Source organism: Triturus cristatus, chromosome 6 (assembly GCF_964204655.1).
Source record: "Triturus cristatus chromosome 6, aTriCri1.1, whole genome shotgun sequence".
Classification (NCBI taxonomy): Eukaryota; Metazoa; Chordata; class Amphibia; order Caudata; family Salamandridae; genus Triturus; species Triturus cristatus.
The window spans coordinates 1404085160-1404100634 of record NC_140589.1 but is presented as its reverse complement, the minus strand read 5'-3'; the positions used below and the strand labels follow the sequence as shown (position 1 = coordinate 1404100634).

Here is a 15475-nt window from a genome sequence, read left to right as displayed (position 1 = left end):
TATTACCCCTAGTGTTATAGATAATATACTAAACAAGTGACAAATGTCTGGTACCAGTGGTATACAACTTTTTTTAACCAAACCCTTTCTTTTTGAATGTGACCTGGGGAGGTCCGTCACAAAAATAAAGCCTTCATGGAGTCTGCAAGTGTAAGCGCTAGAAACTACACAGACTTTACAGAGATCAAAGATAAATTGAGAGATATTTTAAAGAGAATAGGGGATCTGACAATGGGTGACCTTTGAAGTTGTATATAGGGGTGAGTGTGTCAGGTTAACAATTAACACAAGCCACTAACCTTCTGGAACAAAACCAGTGGGGCGATTCGAAGTTTCCCTATTCCCCCCCCCCTGCCCCGACCCACAAAAATCATCAGGCACCTCTCCCGCGAAGAACCGTAGATGGGTAATTCAGTGCAGGTGCTTCATTCCGCATACGGTCAAGGTCTTAGCAGTTTGACAAGCACTGGTTCGTTATGGAGGAGTGATTTATACACTCTAGTTCCTCCCCATAAAAGGTGATCTCGTTAGACTGGAAAGGAGGTTTCTGGGCGTTGTAGTCCCCTTTCCCTGTGAATACGTAATTAGTCAATCCTCCGCACTCATGCTCCATTCACTTGTGTAGATGGTAAAGGAGCTAGTATAGGGAGTGTATGTGGTTATGTTTGGTGCAAAAGGGTGCGCCCCCCTACCAGTAACAACCATGACAGAGTGTAGTAAGACCATTAAGGGAGTGAGAATGGTGCTGTTGAAAGAATTGTTTCAGAATGAGAATGAGTTGAGCAGATTGGAGGTCGAAATTGCATCTAATCACACAGGACTTTCAACTACTGGAAGCTTGGAAGGGGCATGCAGAAAAAATGGAACGCTTGAGTTGTCAAAATTGCAAGACTTACTCTGACAAAACATGTTAGGAAGGTAAAAGGGCAGGCAGACAGCTGAAAAATGTGCTCAGGTTGGAGAGAGCTAGACCTGAATTGGTGTTAATGAGTGACTCAACATGAGAGATTATTCACACAAAGGATCGGATCAATAATATATTTAGGGAACACTATTCGGTCTTGTACATCCAGTCTACACCACATCTTAACAAAATTTCAGGGTATTGGGGAGATTAAGGTCTTTGTACCCTGACTGCCTCAGTGAGATGCTCTGAATCTCCCTATGATGGTACAGAAGAGCAGGGATACTATTGGAAATATGCAAGGCAGAAAAACCCCAAGTTCAGACTGAGTACCCCAAACATTTTACACCACACACGTTGCATAACTTGTCCCTAGACCTCTGACTTTATATAATTCAGCTTAACAGTGGGGAGTTTTACCCCAGACAATGAAGGAAGTCATAATGATGGTGCTTCTGAACTAGGAAAGGACAGCATAGATAGGGGGATCTTATAGGGCACTCTTCTTACTTAACTTAGATTATAAGGTTTTAGAGCTGCCATCATTTTTCGACCTACATCAAAACAGCTGTGTGCCAGGATACAGCACTTCACCTAACCTAAGGCAACTCTTTCAGCATTTGTGTCAGTGACTTCATCAGATGACCTTGTTACGTCAGTCTCATCCCTTGGCATGGAGAAGGTGCTTGACTCTTTAGGATGGGAAAATCAGTATTCAGTTCTGGAGAAAATATTCTTTGGCCAACAGATAAAGCACTGGATTTCCTTGTTATCTGCTAATCTGATGGCCAGGATGTGCACATTCTAGATGTACTCCACCCGGTAGACTATGGAGAGGTACTTGACAGGAGTAGGTCCTATCCCTGATTCTGTTTGCCTTAGACAGGGAACCGTTAATATGGCATTTCAGAAACTGGTGTTTCAGAAGAAAGCTGAACGTGGCAGGTGATCAACATAATATTTCTCTGTATGCTGATAAAATCCTATTACACATTAAAGAGCCTTTGGAGGCAGGCAAGAAATTATCCGCTCAAATCTAGTTCTGGTCAGTTATTATGTTCACCTAGTCCTGGCTCCAAACTGTCTGGCGGGGAAAAAAGGCAAGGGCGGGCCTGGAGTCAGGTCTCTCTGTGGGTGCCGTGGGCAAGGTCCTTTGAAATGTAATTAGGGATGGGTAAAGCTCCTCCCCAGCCATCCTGTCAAGAAGACCCTCTCCCAGTTACACCCAGGTCCCATTGGTCACTGTCCCGGACCAATACACATTCTTGATGGCGGAACCATTAACAGCTGAAAACTTGTGGATAGGCCTCAGAAACTTGGGGCAGGAACATGTCAACAATCTAAAAGCGGCATTTTCGAAATTATAATCTAAAATCACCATTTCACAGGATTTTAAATTACAATTCATTTGAGTGTGAGAATCATTTCTCTATCTGCGCCAAATCTGAAGTTAGCACTTATTAACTGAAATAAGGTAACCCAATGTTGGCCTATGGGAGAGATAAGCATTACAAAAGTGAAAAACAATTTTAGGACTTTTTCACTGGCAGAACATGCAAAACTTAAACCCATATGTCTGACTTTTTTAATGAAATGCACCCTGTCCTATGAGCTTTCAGGACATGCCTTAGATGTGGCTTCTAAGTACTCAAAAGGAAGGTTTAGGACTGACAAAATGTTTAAAGCTGCACTACAGTCTGCAGTGGCATCCCCGATACATGTTTTTTACATGTTTAATTTGCAGGCCCTGGGTACATGTAGTACCATGTACTAGGGATTTACAAGTAAATGAAATGTGCCAATTAGCTATATTCCAATTTTACCATGTAATAAGGGGAGAGCACAGCACTTTAGCATGGGTTAGTAGGGGTAAAGTGTACAGAATCCTAATGCCAACAAAAACGAGTTCAGCAAAGTAAGGAAGTGACGGCAGAAAGTAATTGGGGGGGGGGGGGAAGATACCACGCCAAGGGTGCCAAGTCCAACACTAAGGTTTGCTATATGTAGTTGCCCTTGTCTACTCAGGTGAGCTAGTTCCATGTTTAAATTCCTGAGGAAGCAGGTGTTTTATTAAGATCACAGTCTCACTGGGGAAAAATGTATACAAGGCACAAGGAGCAATGAGACTAGCAATCTGATTTTGGAAAACCTGCTGTTATCAGTCAAGGGGAGGACTGTCTGCTCCAAGATGATGATTATCCCATGGCTGCTCTAGTATGTTTTTTTAACCTACTTGTAATACTGATGCAGGCATTCTAACTGGAACGGGACTGCTTTTTATGGAATGATGGCAGACAAAGGTTGGTTCTTGAAAAGATTCAACTTCCCTTGAAAAGCAATGGGCGGGGAATCCTAGAATTTTAGCTGGAATATTTGCCAGTTCAATTGTAATGTGTGGCTAACTGAACTGACTTGATTCAAACCCCAAGAGGAAAAACTATTTTCCAATAAGATATTTCCTGAAACGTTGTGTGGGGGGGAGGGGATCTGCTTAACAGAAAGGGGCACGTACACCCTACTCCCAGACAGTTAATAGTAGCACAATATTGCTGGAGAAGGTACCTGAGAAGAACAAAGTCAAATATGGTACATTGCTCCAAATGTGTGCCTTTTAGTGTCAAAACAGACTTGTAGAAGTGGCAACAACTGTGGTCTTCAATATTAGGACAAATTGTTCATTCATGGTGGTGGGGGTGGATCTATAAGATGTTGATGATTACGGTACATTTGAGTTGGTTAGAAGGGATTACGAGTTCACAAAAGGGTAGTTCCCATCATACGAACAAATGGCCCATTCTGCAAGACTGACTTTGAACATGGGCTCCTTGAAACTGAAAAAGAACATACTGCTTGCCTTGTTGCTATCAACTAGTTCAAGAAGAAAGGCGTTCAACTATTACATGGTGCAATGCTAGGAAACACACAACCACTACTCACATATCTGAGAGACATATGGTCAGCAATTGTTGGGAGAAAACTGAACAAGGAAGACTTTAGTATAATAAGGACATAGGATTCCACAGTATCCCACAACATAATATTTTCACACATATCTGACCCCAAATAAACTATATTGAATCTTCAAAACACACTCAGGCAGCAGTAACTTTGGCAATGTAGTAGTCTCAAGCTTTATTCTTCAATGTCTGGTACTAAGCCCAATTTAGGGGACACCGACATTGGCGTTCAGCGGATCATGGACTGTCCATTGTTGAGTTGTCCAGAGATGTGTTGTTGGGCTTGTTTAGGCATCATAAATCTAAGAGGCAGGAGAGACAGCTGAGGGACTTGGTGCTTTTCAAAGAAGTAACTAACTATGAGCTGGATTCTTTCCAGGATCCTTTACTGATGTAGTAGCACACACATATACACCAATGTGCATTGGCAGAAATAACATTTTTACACCTGCAACTCCAGGACAGAGAGTTGAGTTAACGATTAACTACTGAATTTGGGCTACATAAGACAAGATTGTACGAATACTTGCAGGCTAGGCATGCTCTACACCAGGAGTCTCCAGAAGTCTGTAACAAGAGCTACTTAGGTTCAACAAAAAATCATGCTGAGCTACTAATATTATTAGTGTTATATAAACAACATTACATTAGGGGTTACCCTATGCAAGACTGCCAGCAGTGACTACCTCAGTGCATCAGGCTAGTAGCAATGCAAGAAAGGCTTTAGCAACTTGGAATGTATATTTTAGAAATTAAACCATTTTCTCCAAACATTATCTTATGAGCTCTGAAAATACACACATTTTCATCTTGAATAAGCACTTTTAAATTTTAGAATACATATGTTAATTAATCCAAGCAATAGCCTCTAATTTAGTAGGTTGGGTTGCAAATAGGAGAGCTACTTACAAGTAACTGGAGAGCTACCGGCATCTCACGAGCTACTCTTAAGTGATGCCTGCTCAAGACACATATAAATAAGACTTAGAAGCATTGCCTGATTATAATCCCTTAGAGGTCAAGGTCTTACATGAATACATGCGAAGGGGAGGCATTTCAACGCTATATAGATCATTAGTTCTTAACAGGCCTGACACCCTGCGCACATTCCGTGAACGATGGGAGGAGGAGATAGACCAATTAGACGATGACTAATGGGCGGGTGCCAAAATGGCCCCAGGAGTTCTAGTTATATCCTGGAGATTACATTTTACACAATTTAAGCACCTACATAGGGTATATTATCATCCTATAAGGCTCTGGCAAATGTTGAGAGCAATATTTCCTAATTGTCTGCGTTGTGGTGACCCAGATTGGTTGTTCATCCATGTGATAAGAAGAAGCTGTTCGATAATACAGGCTTACTGGCAGGAAATTCACAAAGGAATTATGGCAATTGAATGACATAATGTTAACATGGACCCAAAAGTGGTAATTCTGGGGATAATGGATCAATAGGACAGAACTAACAGCACAAAGTTATTAGTGGTAATAGGCCTCATGCTGGCTAATCGTGACATAGCCATGTGCTGGTGATGTGTGGCTCCTCCCACAGTGGCAGAGTGGAAGAGAGGTATGTCGGTATTAGCTGCAGCCGAGAAATCTGTGTGGAAATCTCGGTGGAAAGGGACGTGGATGCCTGAAGAACTACCTTTGAATTTGGGACTATTCGCGCAGATATGATGGCTTTCTTGTGCAATGATCCGTTTTATGATTCAGAGCTTCATCTGGACACAGGAAAAATTACAATGCAACTTCTAAACTGAATTCATGTATCCTTATATAACCTGATATTAATAATACGCACTGTGCGAAATGGAATGAAAAAAGTATAATAAAAATATATTATCAAAAAAATATACATAGAAAGGAAATGTGATGGCTATTTTGTCCATCCTATGCACAGAATTCATTGTGTAACTATCAAAAATGTAATTCACGTCCAGAGAGGAATAACTTCCAACCTAGGAGAGTTTAACTTCCCTCACATGTCAGGCATTTCATCCTCCTCGGACAAGGTCCTCAGATTTCATGAAGGCCCACAAACAAACTCTTGGACATGTCTAGACAAAGTCCAGCCTCCTAGCTGACCACGTATGTGTGTTTGGAATCGTTTCCAAATTTTTCCAAACCAAGACATTTTATCTGCTTGAATGACTCATCTTTTCCACAGCATTCATATGCCACAATTTAGCCCACCAGACACCAATCAAAGGAGAAGCCTCATGCTTCAAATGCTGAGCCGGAGTTATCGCACCAGTAGTAAAAGATTAATTTTCCCATTGGGCTGTGTTGAGAGTAAGTATTTTCATAGCCTGGGAGGATTACCATGTTGTGCATGGGAAGAGTCACTTCTCTAAAGGTTTTAATGAGTTTAACGAGCTTTATCTGAGTATGGTTTTATACTGAAGCAAGTTCGCCACATCTGAATCATGGTGCCCTGCGCTTGCCACTGTCTCCAGCACAAATCAGATGTTACTGTTATGGCCTCTAGCTGGGTTGCAGTGAGTTACCCAGTACATAACAGGAAGGCATTCTCTTTGTGCGGTTGGAGGTTTTCCCCGCACTGTGCCAGATCATATCTAAATCCTTAACAGATAGTGAGTGCAGGAGCTTCTCTTCCCACTTTGTCATGCAATTATTGTGAATCTCACATAGAGGCCTTTGCAAGGCTGAGTACAGTTTGGTTATACTCTTCTGGGTGAAGCTTTGGTGAGAATCATCTCAGTAGGAATCAAAGCTCTACTTCCCAAAGCACACCAAAAGTTAATACTTTGATGGATTAAAGGGAATGCTTTGAATATACTGAATCACTTAAAGTTTTAACAATATACACTTGTAGGATACAATATTGCAGAATTACCCCCTTGTCTTTACTTACTGTTTAGATTACTATGTGAATTAAGTAATAAACTGTACAGATATTTATCCACATGAATATCCGTGTAGAATACATAAGCTGTGCTTGGAGGCAAGTAACTGATTGTATTGGAAATTTTAACTGTAATATAAACTCAAAAAGATTAAATTAAAAATAAAAGCTATCACTGAGGTATTGACACTAGAGAGCAGAGCTATCACACTGGGTACATAGACAGCAGAGCTATTCCTCAGCTAAAGGATAATGTACAAGCTCATGATACAGATACTAGAGATTTCTCACAGGCTCAGGGAGGCCACAGTCAGCAGAGGTATCATGACTTTAAAGTTTTATATAGTGTGGGCAAGACCCAAGAGGGTATCGGAGCGCTTTACAAGTGGTCAGGAAAGAAGAAACAGTAAAACAAACAACAAAATCAAGAGCGAAACATGATGTGGTGGGTCCCAAAATGAGGCAGGAGGCCTCCATCGGGACCAAGCAGCCCAGAGAATATACATGATCATAGACGTCCAATACTTTACATGGGTATAGTAAATGTGGACTAATGCAAAAGGCTACTAAAGCACATGAGCCTTAGAGCAAGAACTTGTTCATTAGTAGCACTTTGACTTTCTTTGTAAATGATACGGTGAAGGGTTCAGTCTGGTTTCAGGGGGCAGGGAAATTACACAGGCCTATTAAGATATAGTTCAGCACTCTACACTAAGTAGTCAGGTAAAATCCAAATTCAAATTAAAGCCAAAAACACATTGATGAACTTGGGAGTCCTTTGAAGGGGCATTTTAATCACACGATGATCCAATGTGGAGTAATAAAAGATTCTTTATTTCATGAATTTCTTCACATTCTTCGTATCTTATCGAAACATGATTCAACATTCTGTTGCAGTCAACGCGTTTCGTTCATAAGAACTTCTTCATGGCTACAAAAATCATAACAAGCATACATTATACAAATGCATAAATATTTACAAATTGATCAAATATTCCAATCGCACAAACCAATGACTGAACTGACCACTTAATATATACAGGCTGCTAATGATAATTAAAGAGTATAAAACATAGGCTATTAGACATGATGCCCCTTTCAACCAGGTTATTTTAAAGGTTTTTAACTGTAAACATGCACAACCTCTTCATACACGCAACTTATGCATTCATTTGATATTCACGAATTTAATTACAAAAAAAATAAGAAAGCAGTTCATTACAGAGCGCATACATAACGTCAAACTCAGGTCTTTTGGGCTAATCTGAGCCAATGTGTGCCTAGCTCTGTAACCCCAGAATATGAGTACATTTGACTGAAGGGCATCAGTGAGGAGGTGGCCTGACTATATTGAACTAACTTTGGAGGGCATTTTAATGATGATGTAATAGACATGAGTTAACCATGTAATGAGATCTTTAAGTGGTGCTTGCATGGAATATCGGGAGTTGAATTGGTTTTACAATATTCAGGAATTTAATTTATATAAAAACTATTTGAAGAAATAATGAGAATTTCCCAAGATTATACGTGTTACCTCATTGTATTATGTAGAACAATATACCTATATGTGTATTCTGCATGCAGTCTGTAATGAACTCCTTTCTTATCTCTTTTATAATTGAATTGAAAATGCATTTCATATTCACTGTAGTAGTATATTATGCACTAAAACTTACACAGACAAAAAATGGTTCAAGGGTATACATGTTTACGGTTAATCCCGAGAGATATTGCATACATGAGTTACTATTTTTTGGTATTAAAATTCATTAACTTTATAGGTGGTGAATAAGTTATTGTTTATCTACAAGGACATTTTAACCGATTAATATCTCTGTTAAATACTTTACACTATTTTTCTCCTGTACTTTTTAAACATGAATGGTTACCCCAATGTGAATCAAAAGGTGGATCTTATTCAAAAAGCAATTCTTGAATACAAAATGGATGCATAAGTTACATGTGTAAAGATGTTATGCAGGTTTAAAAATAAATACTTTTAACATAACATGGGTGAAAGGTGCATCATGTCTAATGCGCTACTCTTTATACTCTTTATTATTAGATGTCTGTATATATAAGGGATATTCAAAGTACAGCCCCGGGGCCACATGAGGCCCTCCTGACCTCTAATTGCGGCCTGCTGGTGTACAGCAGCATTGGGCTGCTGTTCACTTGATAGAGCAGGTACATTCAGAGAGCTGTGAAACAAACAGGGGCATACTTTATTTACTTGTTAACTAAAGAAGAAAAGGTGACCTAGACTACTTATCTTCAGGAACACCTTTAGTTTTGAAAGACCTCTTGTGCTAAACATGTAAAAGCATGCTGATCTTCTGTAAACTACAAAAAAGTGTATTTTATTAACATGCATGAAAGTTTTAATTTAAATGCATCAGATTATATCGCTGCATTGAGAGACATTCATTAGCAGTGATAGTTTTCAAACATAATCTTGGAAGCATTCATGCCTCCCCTAGTCTGAAAACAATGCCATTAGTGAAACAAGAGGCAAGTCATTTGTTAGGTGCACCTTGCGTGTAGCCTTGGATGTTATATAATTGGAACATTATAGATTATTAAATGAAACACAAGAAGAGGTTTTGTACAGCACACCTCCTGAACTCATAGGTTATAAGAGGCTCTCATATGTGATAATGAAGAAAAAGGAGGCAAAGTGAAATTAACCAATTACCAAGGATCACACAATTTCGTTGAGTGGGGAAGCCAGCACTGATACCAGGTTTTTTGGTTTCACATTTTGTAATTCAGCCACCAGATGAGTAGCTCTTTCCCGCTCATGTTTTTACATTGCATGTTTATGTATTGACTTTAATTCTTGGTGCATGAGAATAGAGCCTCGTGGCAGACAGAAGTCATGTGAGGGCTCAGTTTAATGTATGTTTGTTATGATTTATGTAGCCCTGAAGAAGTTCTTATGAACGAAACGCGTTGGCTACAACAGAAAGTTGAATCATGTTTTGATAAGATACAGAGAATGTGAAGAAATTCATGAAATCAATATTTGTAATACTCCACATTGGATCATCATGTGATTAAACTGCCCCTGCAAAGGACTCCTAAGTCCATTAATGTTGTTTTGTTAGCTTTACATTGAATTTGGATTTTACCCGAATACTTGGTATAAACTGCTGAACATTATCATAATAATCTTGATACAGACAATTGGTTTTGTCAGGACGCTCCTACTACATCACCGTCAAATCCTGGAATGACCTGTCACACCACATCAGGACCTCCCATCCCTACTCGAGTTCTGCAAGAAACTGAAGACCTAGCTATTCAACTAGGAGCCTGGTCAGCCTCCAGTGCCTGGGTTTCCCTGGGTGATAAACGAGCTATACAAATCCCAATAACATAACTTTGGGTATAGTGGTGGTAGGTCCCCGGTTTTAGTGCCTTCTAGAAAAGCCTCATTAAGCCATTTTAATATTTAAGATTAACTGTAGGATATGTGTGGCTGAGTGATAGTGTTTCCACCATCAGATTGTGAGTTATAGGTTACATAGGCCCTAATGTCTGAGGACTTGCACGGCAGAGCTATATTTTCAGAATACAAAGGCCAAACAACTCCATATTAAGGCAGCAGTGCTATCCACAGGAGGCAAAGCCCCTCAGGCTTCGACCTCACATAGCAAAACAAAATATAAGGTACATGCTTTGCCTTTTTGACAACTGAACTACCTCTTATGATACACAGACCTTAAAGGTGTTCGCTTTATAGAGAACTTATATGGTTAAGGCATCGGATGAAAGTGCTATTTCCTAGTCTTCAAAGACCTTACAATTTCATGTCTCAGAAAGAAAAGCTGTTGGGTCATACAGGTCTGACCAGCAGAGGTCTTACTCAGCAGAACTATCCCCAAGACTACTCTACTCTCATTTCATAACTGATTACATATAACACAGACCAAAAGTTGCTCAGGATCACACTGAATCTCATTAACGAGCTGGTAGTGTATGGCGTATTTTGGTTACAGAAACTGTTTCACCTGTCTACTTTCCACCTCACAGTGTTATCCCTCATAAGAAAGAGAACACATGGCATGGCCCCATACAGCAGAGCTATCCATAAGATAACACTGATCCTTCAAGCATTAGCTCTGGACAGCATCCATACAGTTCATTTTACAAAGATTCAACATGGTGTTCTCTTAGAGAAAGCAATGCTCAATATCAGACTTCACAAACAATTATTATTATATTTACTTATAAAGCGCCTGAATCACCCCCAAAGCAGTATCTCCGCGCTGTAGGAGGCGTAGCCATTGGTGCAAACCAGGTAAGGAAAACTGAGAATAGCTCAGTCTTGAGAAGTTTTCTAAACAAAAGATATTCTGAGCATTTCCGAAGATAAATCGGAAGTTGATTTCAATAGTAGGGCGCTAGATAGAAGAAAGCTTTTCCGCCCATACGAGATTTTCTAAAAAGGGGAGTGAAGAGCAGGTTCTAGACTCACACAACACAGCTATTAGGCAAGTAACACAAACCATATATGTTTTGGCTTCATGTACAATTTTCTCTCCTGCCACATAGACCATAGCAGTGTTCTTTATGCAGCACAGCTCTCCCTAAAGTAAAGCAGAATTTACAAGTTCAGGCCTCAAAAAGCAGAGCTATCTCTCAGTCTTCACTGAACTCACACGTATAGGCCTTTGATAACTTATCCATCCATCAAGTGAAGCAGAGGTTTCAAGGTCAGGCATCACACATAAGACTTACACAAATAAAACACATAAATAAGACATTCTGAGTACCTACACAGCAAAGCAGTCTCTCGGGTTACATAACTCCTATTACAAGAATTATTTAAAATACCACAGAAGAACCTTGTGAATTGCTCGTGATTACATCAAGAGTTGGCAATGGTCTGGGATCTCTTCATTTGGAGTCCTGTTCATGTGTTACTTGAGAGTTCTCCACTTTCTGTTCCCTGATGGATGCTGTATCATGGAATATGATTATTCAGTGTTCACTTTGTGTTTTCTGTTTCCTATATAGGTTTCAGGCCTGCAACATATTTAGCTCTTGCATACTCTTATCTACTTGCTTAACTGTTTGCACACTTGGTTACCACCATGTAGGACCAGATGGTAAATGCTCATGCTAAAATCTGAACAAGCACAGTGGGTGTTCAGTCCGAATGTGTGCGCACAGTAAAAAAGGGCCCAATTGCATTTGGACCCAATTTTACCACTTGTGCCCAAGCCTAATTTAACGGAAAGGTTGTTATGCACAATCTTTCAATGTCCTTTTTCTTCACACCTCTCTCTTACTCATTGTTCTATTTTTACCTCGTACTCCTTTACACACTCACATTCTCACTAACCACAACTTTGCGCTCTACAAGAGGTGGCTTCTTTACGACTAAACATGCCCAAAAGTATGCCCTTGTACTGCATAGAATATAGTTTGAATGTTCATTGAACCCCTGGGAGATTTAAGGTTTATGACTGAACATAGAATAGCGTGACTGGCTGTACAAACTTTGAATTTCACACAGAGACCCACGAGACCAGTCTAATCACTCAACGTCACACAGAGATTCAACAGGTACCGGTGGAGAAGTGTGGCTCAGGGGTTAGAGGCGGCAGACCCGGAAGCTGAGATCGGTCCTGGACCAGGGTTCAATTCCCCGCCTTGGCGGGTCTTGGGCTAAAAATTCCACGGACTTGATAATTCTCGCCCCGGTGCCTCCTCGACTCACGGGTTCACACTCTGCGACTCTGGGCAATAGCTTGCTTAATCTCCACAACGGCCCCTCGCGGCGGGATGCCTGACTTTCACCTTGTGGATACCCTGCTATCTCACAGGGGAATACCAGGACGGGTTCCCTAAGCAAGCGCCGGGAAACCCACAGCGGGTAGCTGTGCGCTATATAAGCTCAACTACATTTACATTTACATTCTCCTCTGGGTTACTCACTTACGTCCTCCAGATTTACTGAAGATACCTATGTTAACTTCCTAACGAAGGAAAAGTCTACATACAGAGAGTAAGAAAGGGAAATTCGAATCAGCATCCCTGACAAGCTAATCCCAATTAAAAAATGCACCAAACTGATGACGCCACTGCATTCTCTTAACTGAAGGTATCACAGTTAGGTATTGAGTCCAAAATTAATGCCTACTCTGTGGGCGGTCACGAGACACCACATAGGTAAACAGATTATGGGTGTGCATTGTCTCTTTGCAGCGTGTGCATTATGACCATAGGTCTCTACTCAGTTGCTGAGGTGCTCGATCAGAAGGGTTTTCAGCAGTAATTGTTAAATCTCAGCAGGGGCCAAACAAATTGAGTGCTAGTGTCATACTAGAAAAGCAGTCTCAATCATTTTCAGCCTAAAAACTGTCTCCTGGCTTTCAGTTTGTTTGTTTTTTAAACCTTTGTCTATTTTATACTTATGTATATTTGGCCATCTTATTGGTATTTATCCATATTTATTTGGTGCTTTGAGAATAAATGTAGCCATAAAATTGTATATTTCCTCACCTATTTAACTGATAAACATGCACTCATACTTGGAGGCCTGTCACTGTTTAGCAAATTAAGCAGCCAACAAAACACTACCCTTACAGGTAAATATTAGCATTATACTACAAATATATGTTAACATATGTCTGTATTCAAGGAAATTCCATTCTGTATTTTGCATTCTATATTTTATTTTTAACTCCCCATCCTGTCTATCTGCTCAGCAGTTGTCCTGGGGTTGCGAAAGGCGACATGGAGTGTTATTCTCAAGATTTTCAGTATTTGTCTGCTTTTTAAAATAAACACAGATAGTAAAATCAGTTTTCTTTTTTTTTTTTTTATGTAAACATGTAAAACAGGGAGCCTTACTTATAACTGCGCCAATTAGCTAACAAATAACCAGGTTTTTGTTGTGATTGACATCCCAACCGTAAATCTAGTCCAAAGGGTTTCAATACGTGCATTTCCATTTCTGAGGAACGACATTAATGACAGGTTGAGAACTATGTGTATTACCTGTAATTGGGTAGTTTTTTTATGCCCTATACACATGTACTGAAAAGTAAGCACTATGAGCAGGTTAAAGTTGACAAAATAATGATTTTTCTTTTACGAAAATACGACTGGCAAAAAAACTAAATTATACAAATGACGAGTTATGTATACATTCTGTGTATTGTAATCTTCTATAGAGGTATACTGTAAACAAATCTCTTGCTACCAGTCAACACATGGTTTATTCTGCCTCGTGTGCTCACGACTTTCCGCTGCAAACCCAGTTGGGTGAAGTTCAAGATTAATAAAAAAAACTAAATAAATAGCTAAGAGTTGTTGAATGTTGTTTCCCAGCTGCCTGCTGTTGCAGAATAGAGTACGTATGTACTTTAGAGAGGGGACAGGGGTAAAAGTGTTAGGATCCTGCAACTGGACTGGGCGTACAATGGAGTAGCAGATAAAGGAGACGGGGTCCTTGCAACAAGACGAAGTTTGAGGACAGCATAGCCAGCAAAGGTGTGGTCGTTGGAATCCAGTTACAACGGGATAACTTTCAGTGGGCGGTTAAAACTGCTGCGGGGGGGACTAGAACTTGGTGCCCAGAGAACATTATGGGGCAAGCAACCTGCTAGAGGAAGGGAGAGGCCGCGCACTGGAGAAATGGATAGTTATGCAGGAAGGTGCATGCAATGAAGAGCTGTGAGCTAACTATAGGTGCATAGGAAGGCTCGACGATGCTTCCAGGGAGAGTTAGTGTAGGGATTGTGGAGTTGAGGGAAGGTAGCAGAGGGAGGGAAGGGAGTAGCTGTACTTCCTGAATTTGTCTGGCATGCAATTATCTTCTCTGACCTACAACTGCAACAAGCAGTTTCCCCTTCAAACGTGGAATCCCTACCCCCACACAATTCCCCGGAATGCTGCTCACCTGTGTGGGTGTCACTGGACGCTGCTGCTGCTGCGGGGCACGGACCTGCTGCTGCAGTGGGAGTCGCAATTGCTGCCGCAGCCGCTGTTGCTCCACCTGTGGGAGGTGCAGCTCCGGCTGTGGCCCCCGCTGTAGCCTGGGGCCCTTGGCCACCTAGAGCTGCAGCCGCCAGGGCCCCATTCTCTTGCTCGTCGCCACTGCTGTTGGCGCGTTTGTTCTTCCTGCCTTTGCTGTTTTTCAGGTTCGGCATGGCTTAGCCTCCGACCTTTTCTTCTATAGGTTGAGCAGGCTGGGGGCCTCAGCCCGACTTCATTATTTCCCAGCACCAACCGGTGGCCCGGAATCCTATGCAAACGTACAGGGTGCAACTATATCTAGAGCTCCAAAAATGCAAAAGTAGGACTATGGAGTGGGGATCTAAATTCTTCCTCTGTGCAGTGGTATAAAAGGCTGCAGCGTGCGGGACCCGCTCAGCCTCCCCGCACTGTTTACATCGTGCAGCAACAGCGCGGGGCTGTCAGTCTGTGAAGGGGAAGGAGTCGGGAGGGGTGTGTCAGCTTCCCTGCCTCCCTTGTTTTGTTTCTGCCTCTCTGTTAACCCTGCATGCAATTGGCAAGCGATGCGACAGGCTGTCGTTAAACCGAAACCCACGCCGCCGCCATTTCTGACCGACGTGTTTAATAGTACGGATAAAAGAAGGGGTAAGGCAAAACTAATAGCAGTGCTCTTTAGAGGGGGTTTACAACACAAAATCCTTAGGTCGCCTAAATGCGTTTAGCAGTCATAATCATCGCTGGTGCTTACATTCATAAAAGCACATAACT

General features: G+C 41.1%; 1 protein-coding gene across 1 annotated transcript in view; it reads right to left on the bottom strand.

The window, feature by feature from the left end:
• The window catches only part of HECA (HECA ribonucleoprotein granule regulator), a 210594-nt gene extending 195340 nt beyond the window's left edge, over positions 1–15254 (bottom strand). Inside the window, exon 1 of the mRNA XM_085612473.1 lies at positions 14652–15254. Coding sequence (XP_085468599.1) covers positions 14652–14901 — 250 coding nt within the window. The 5' untranslated portion in view covers positions 14902–15254. The remainder of the gene's footprint in view (positions 1–14651) is intronic.
• Positions 15255–15475: the final 221 nt, after the last annotated feature.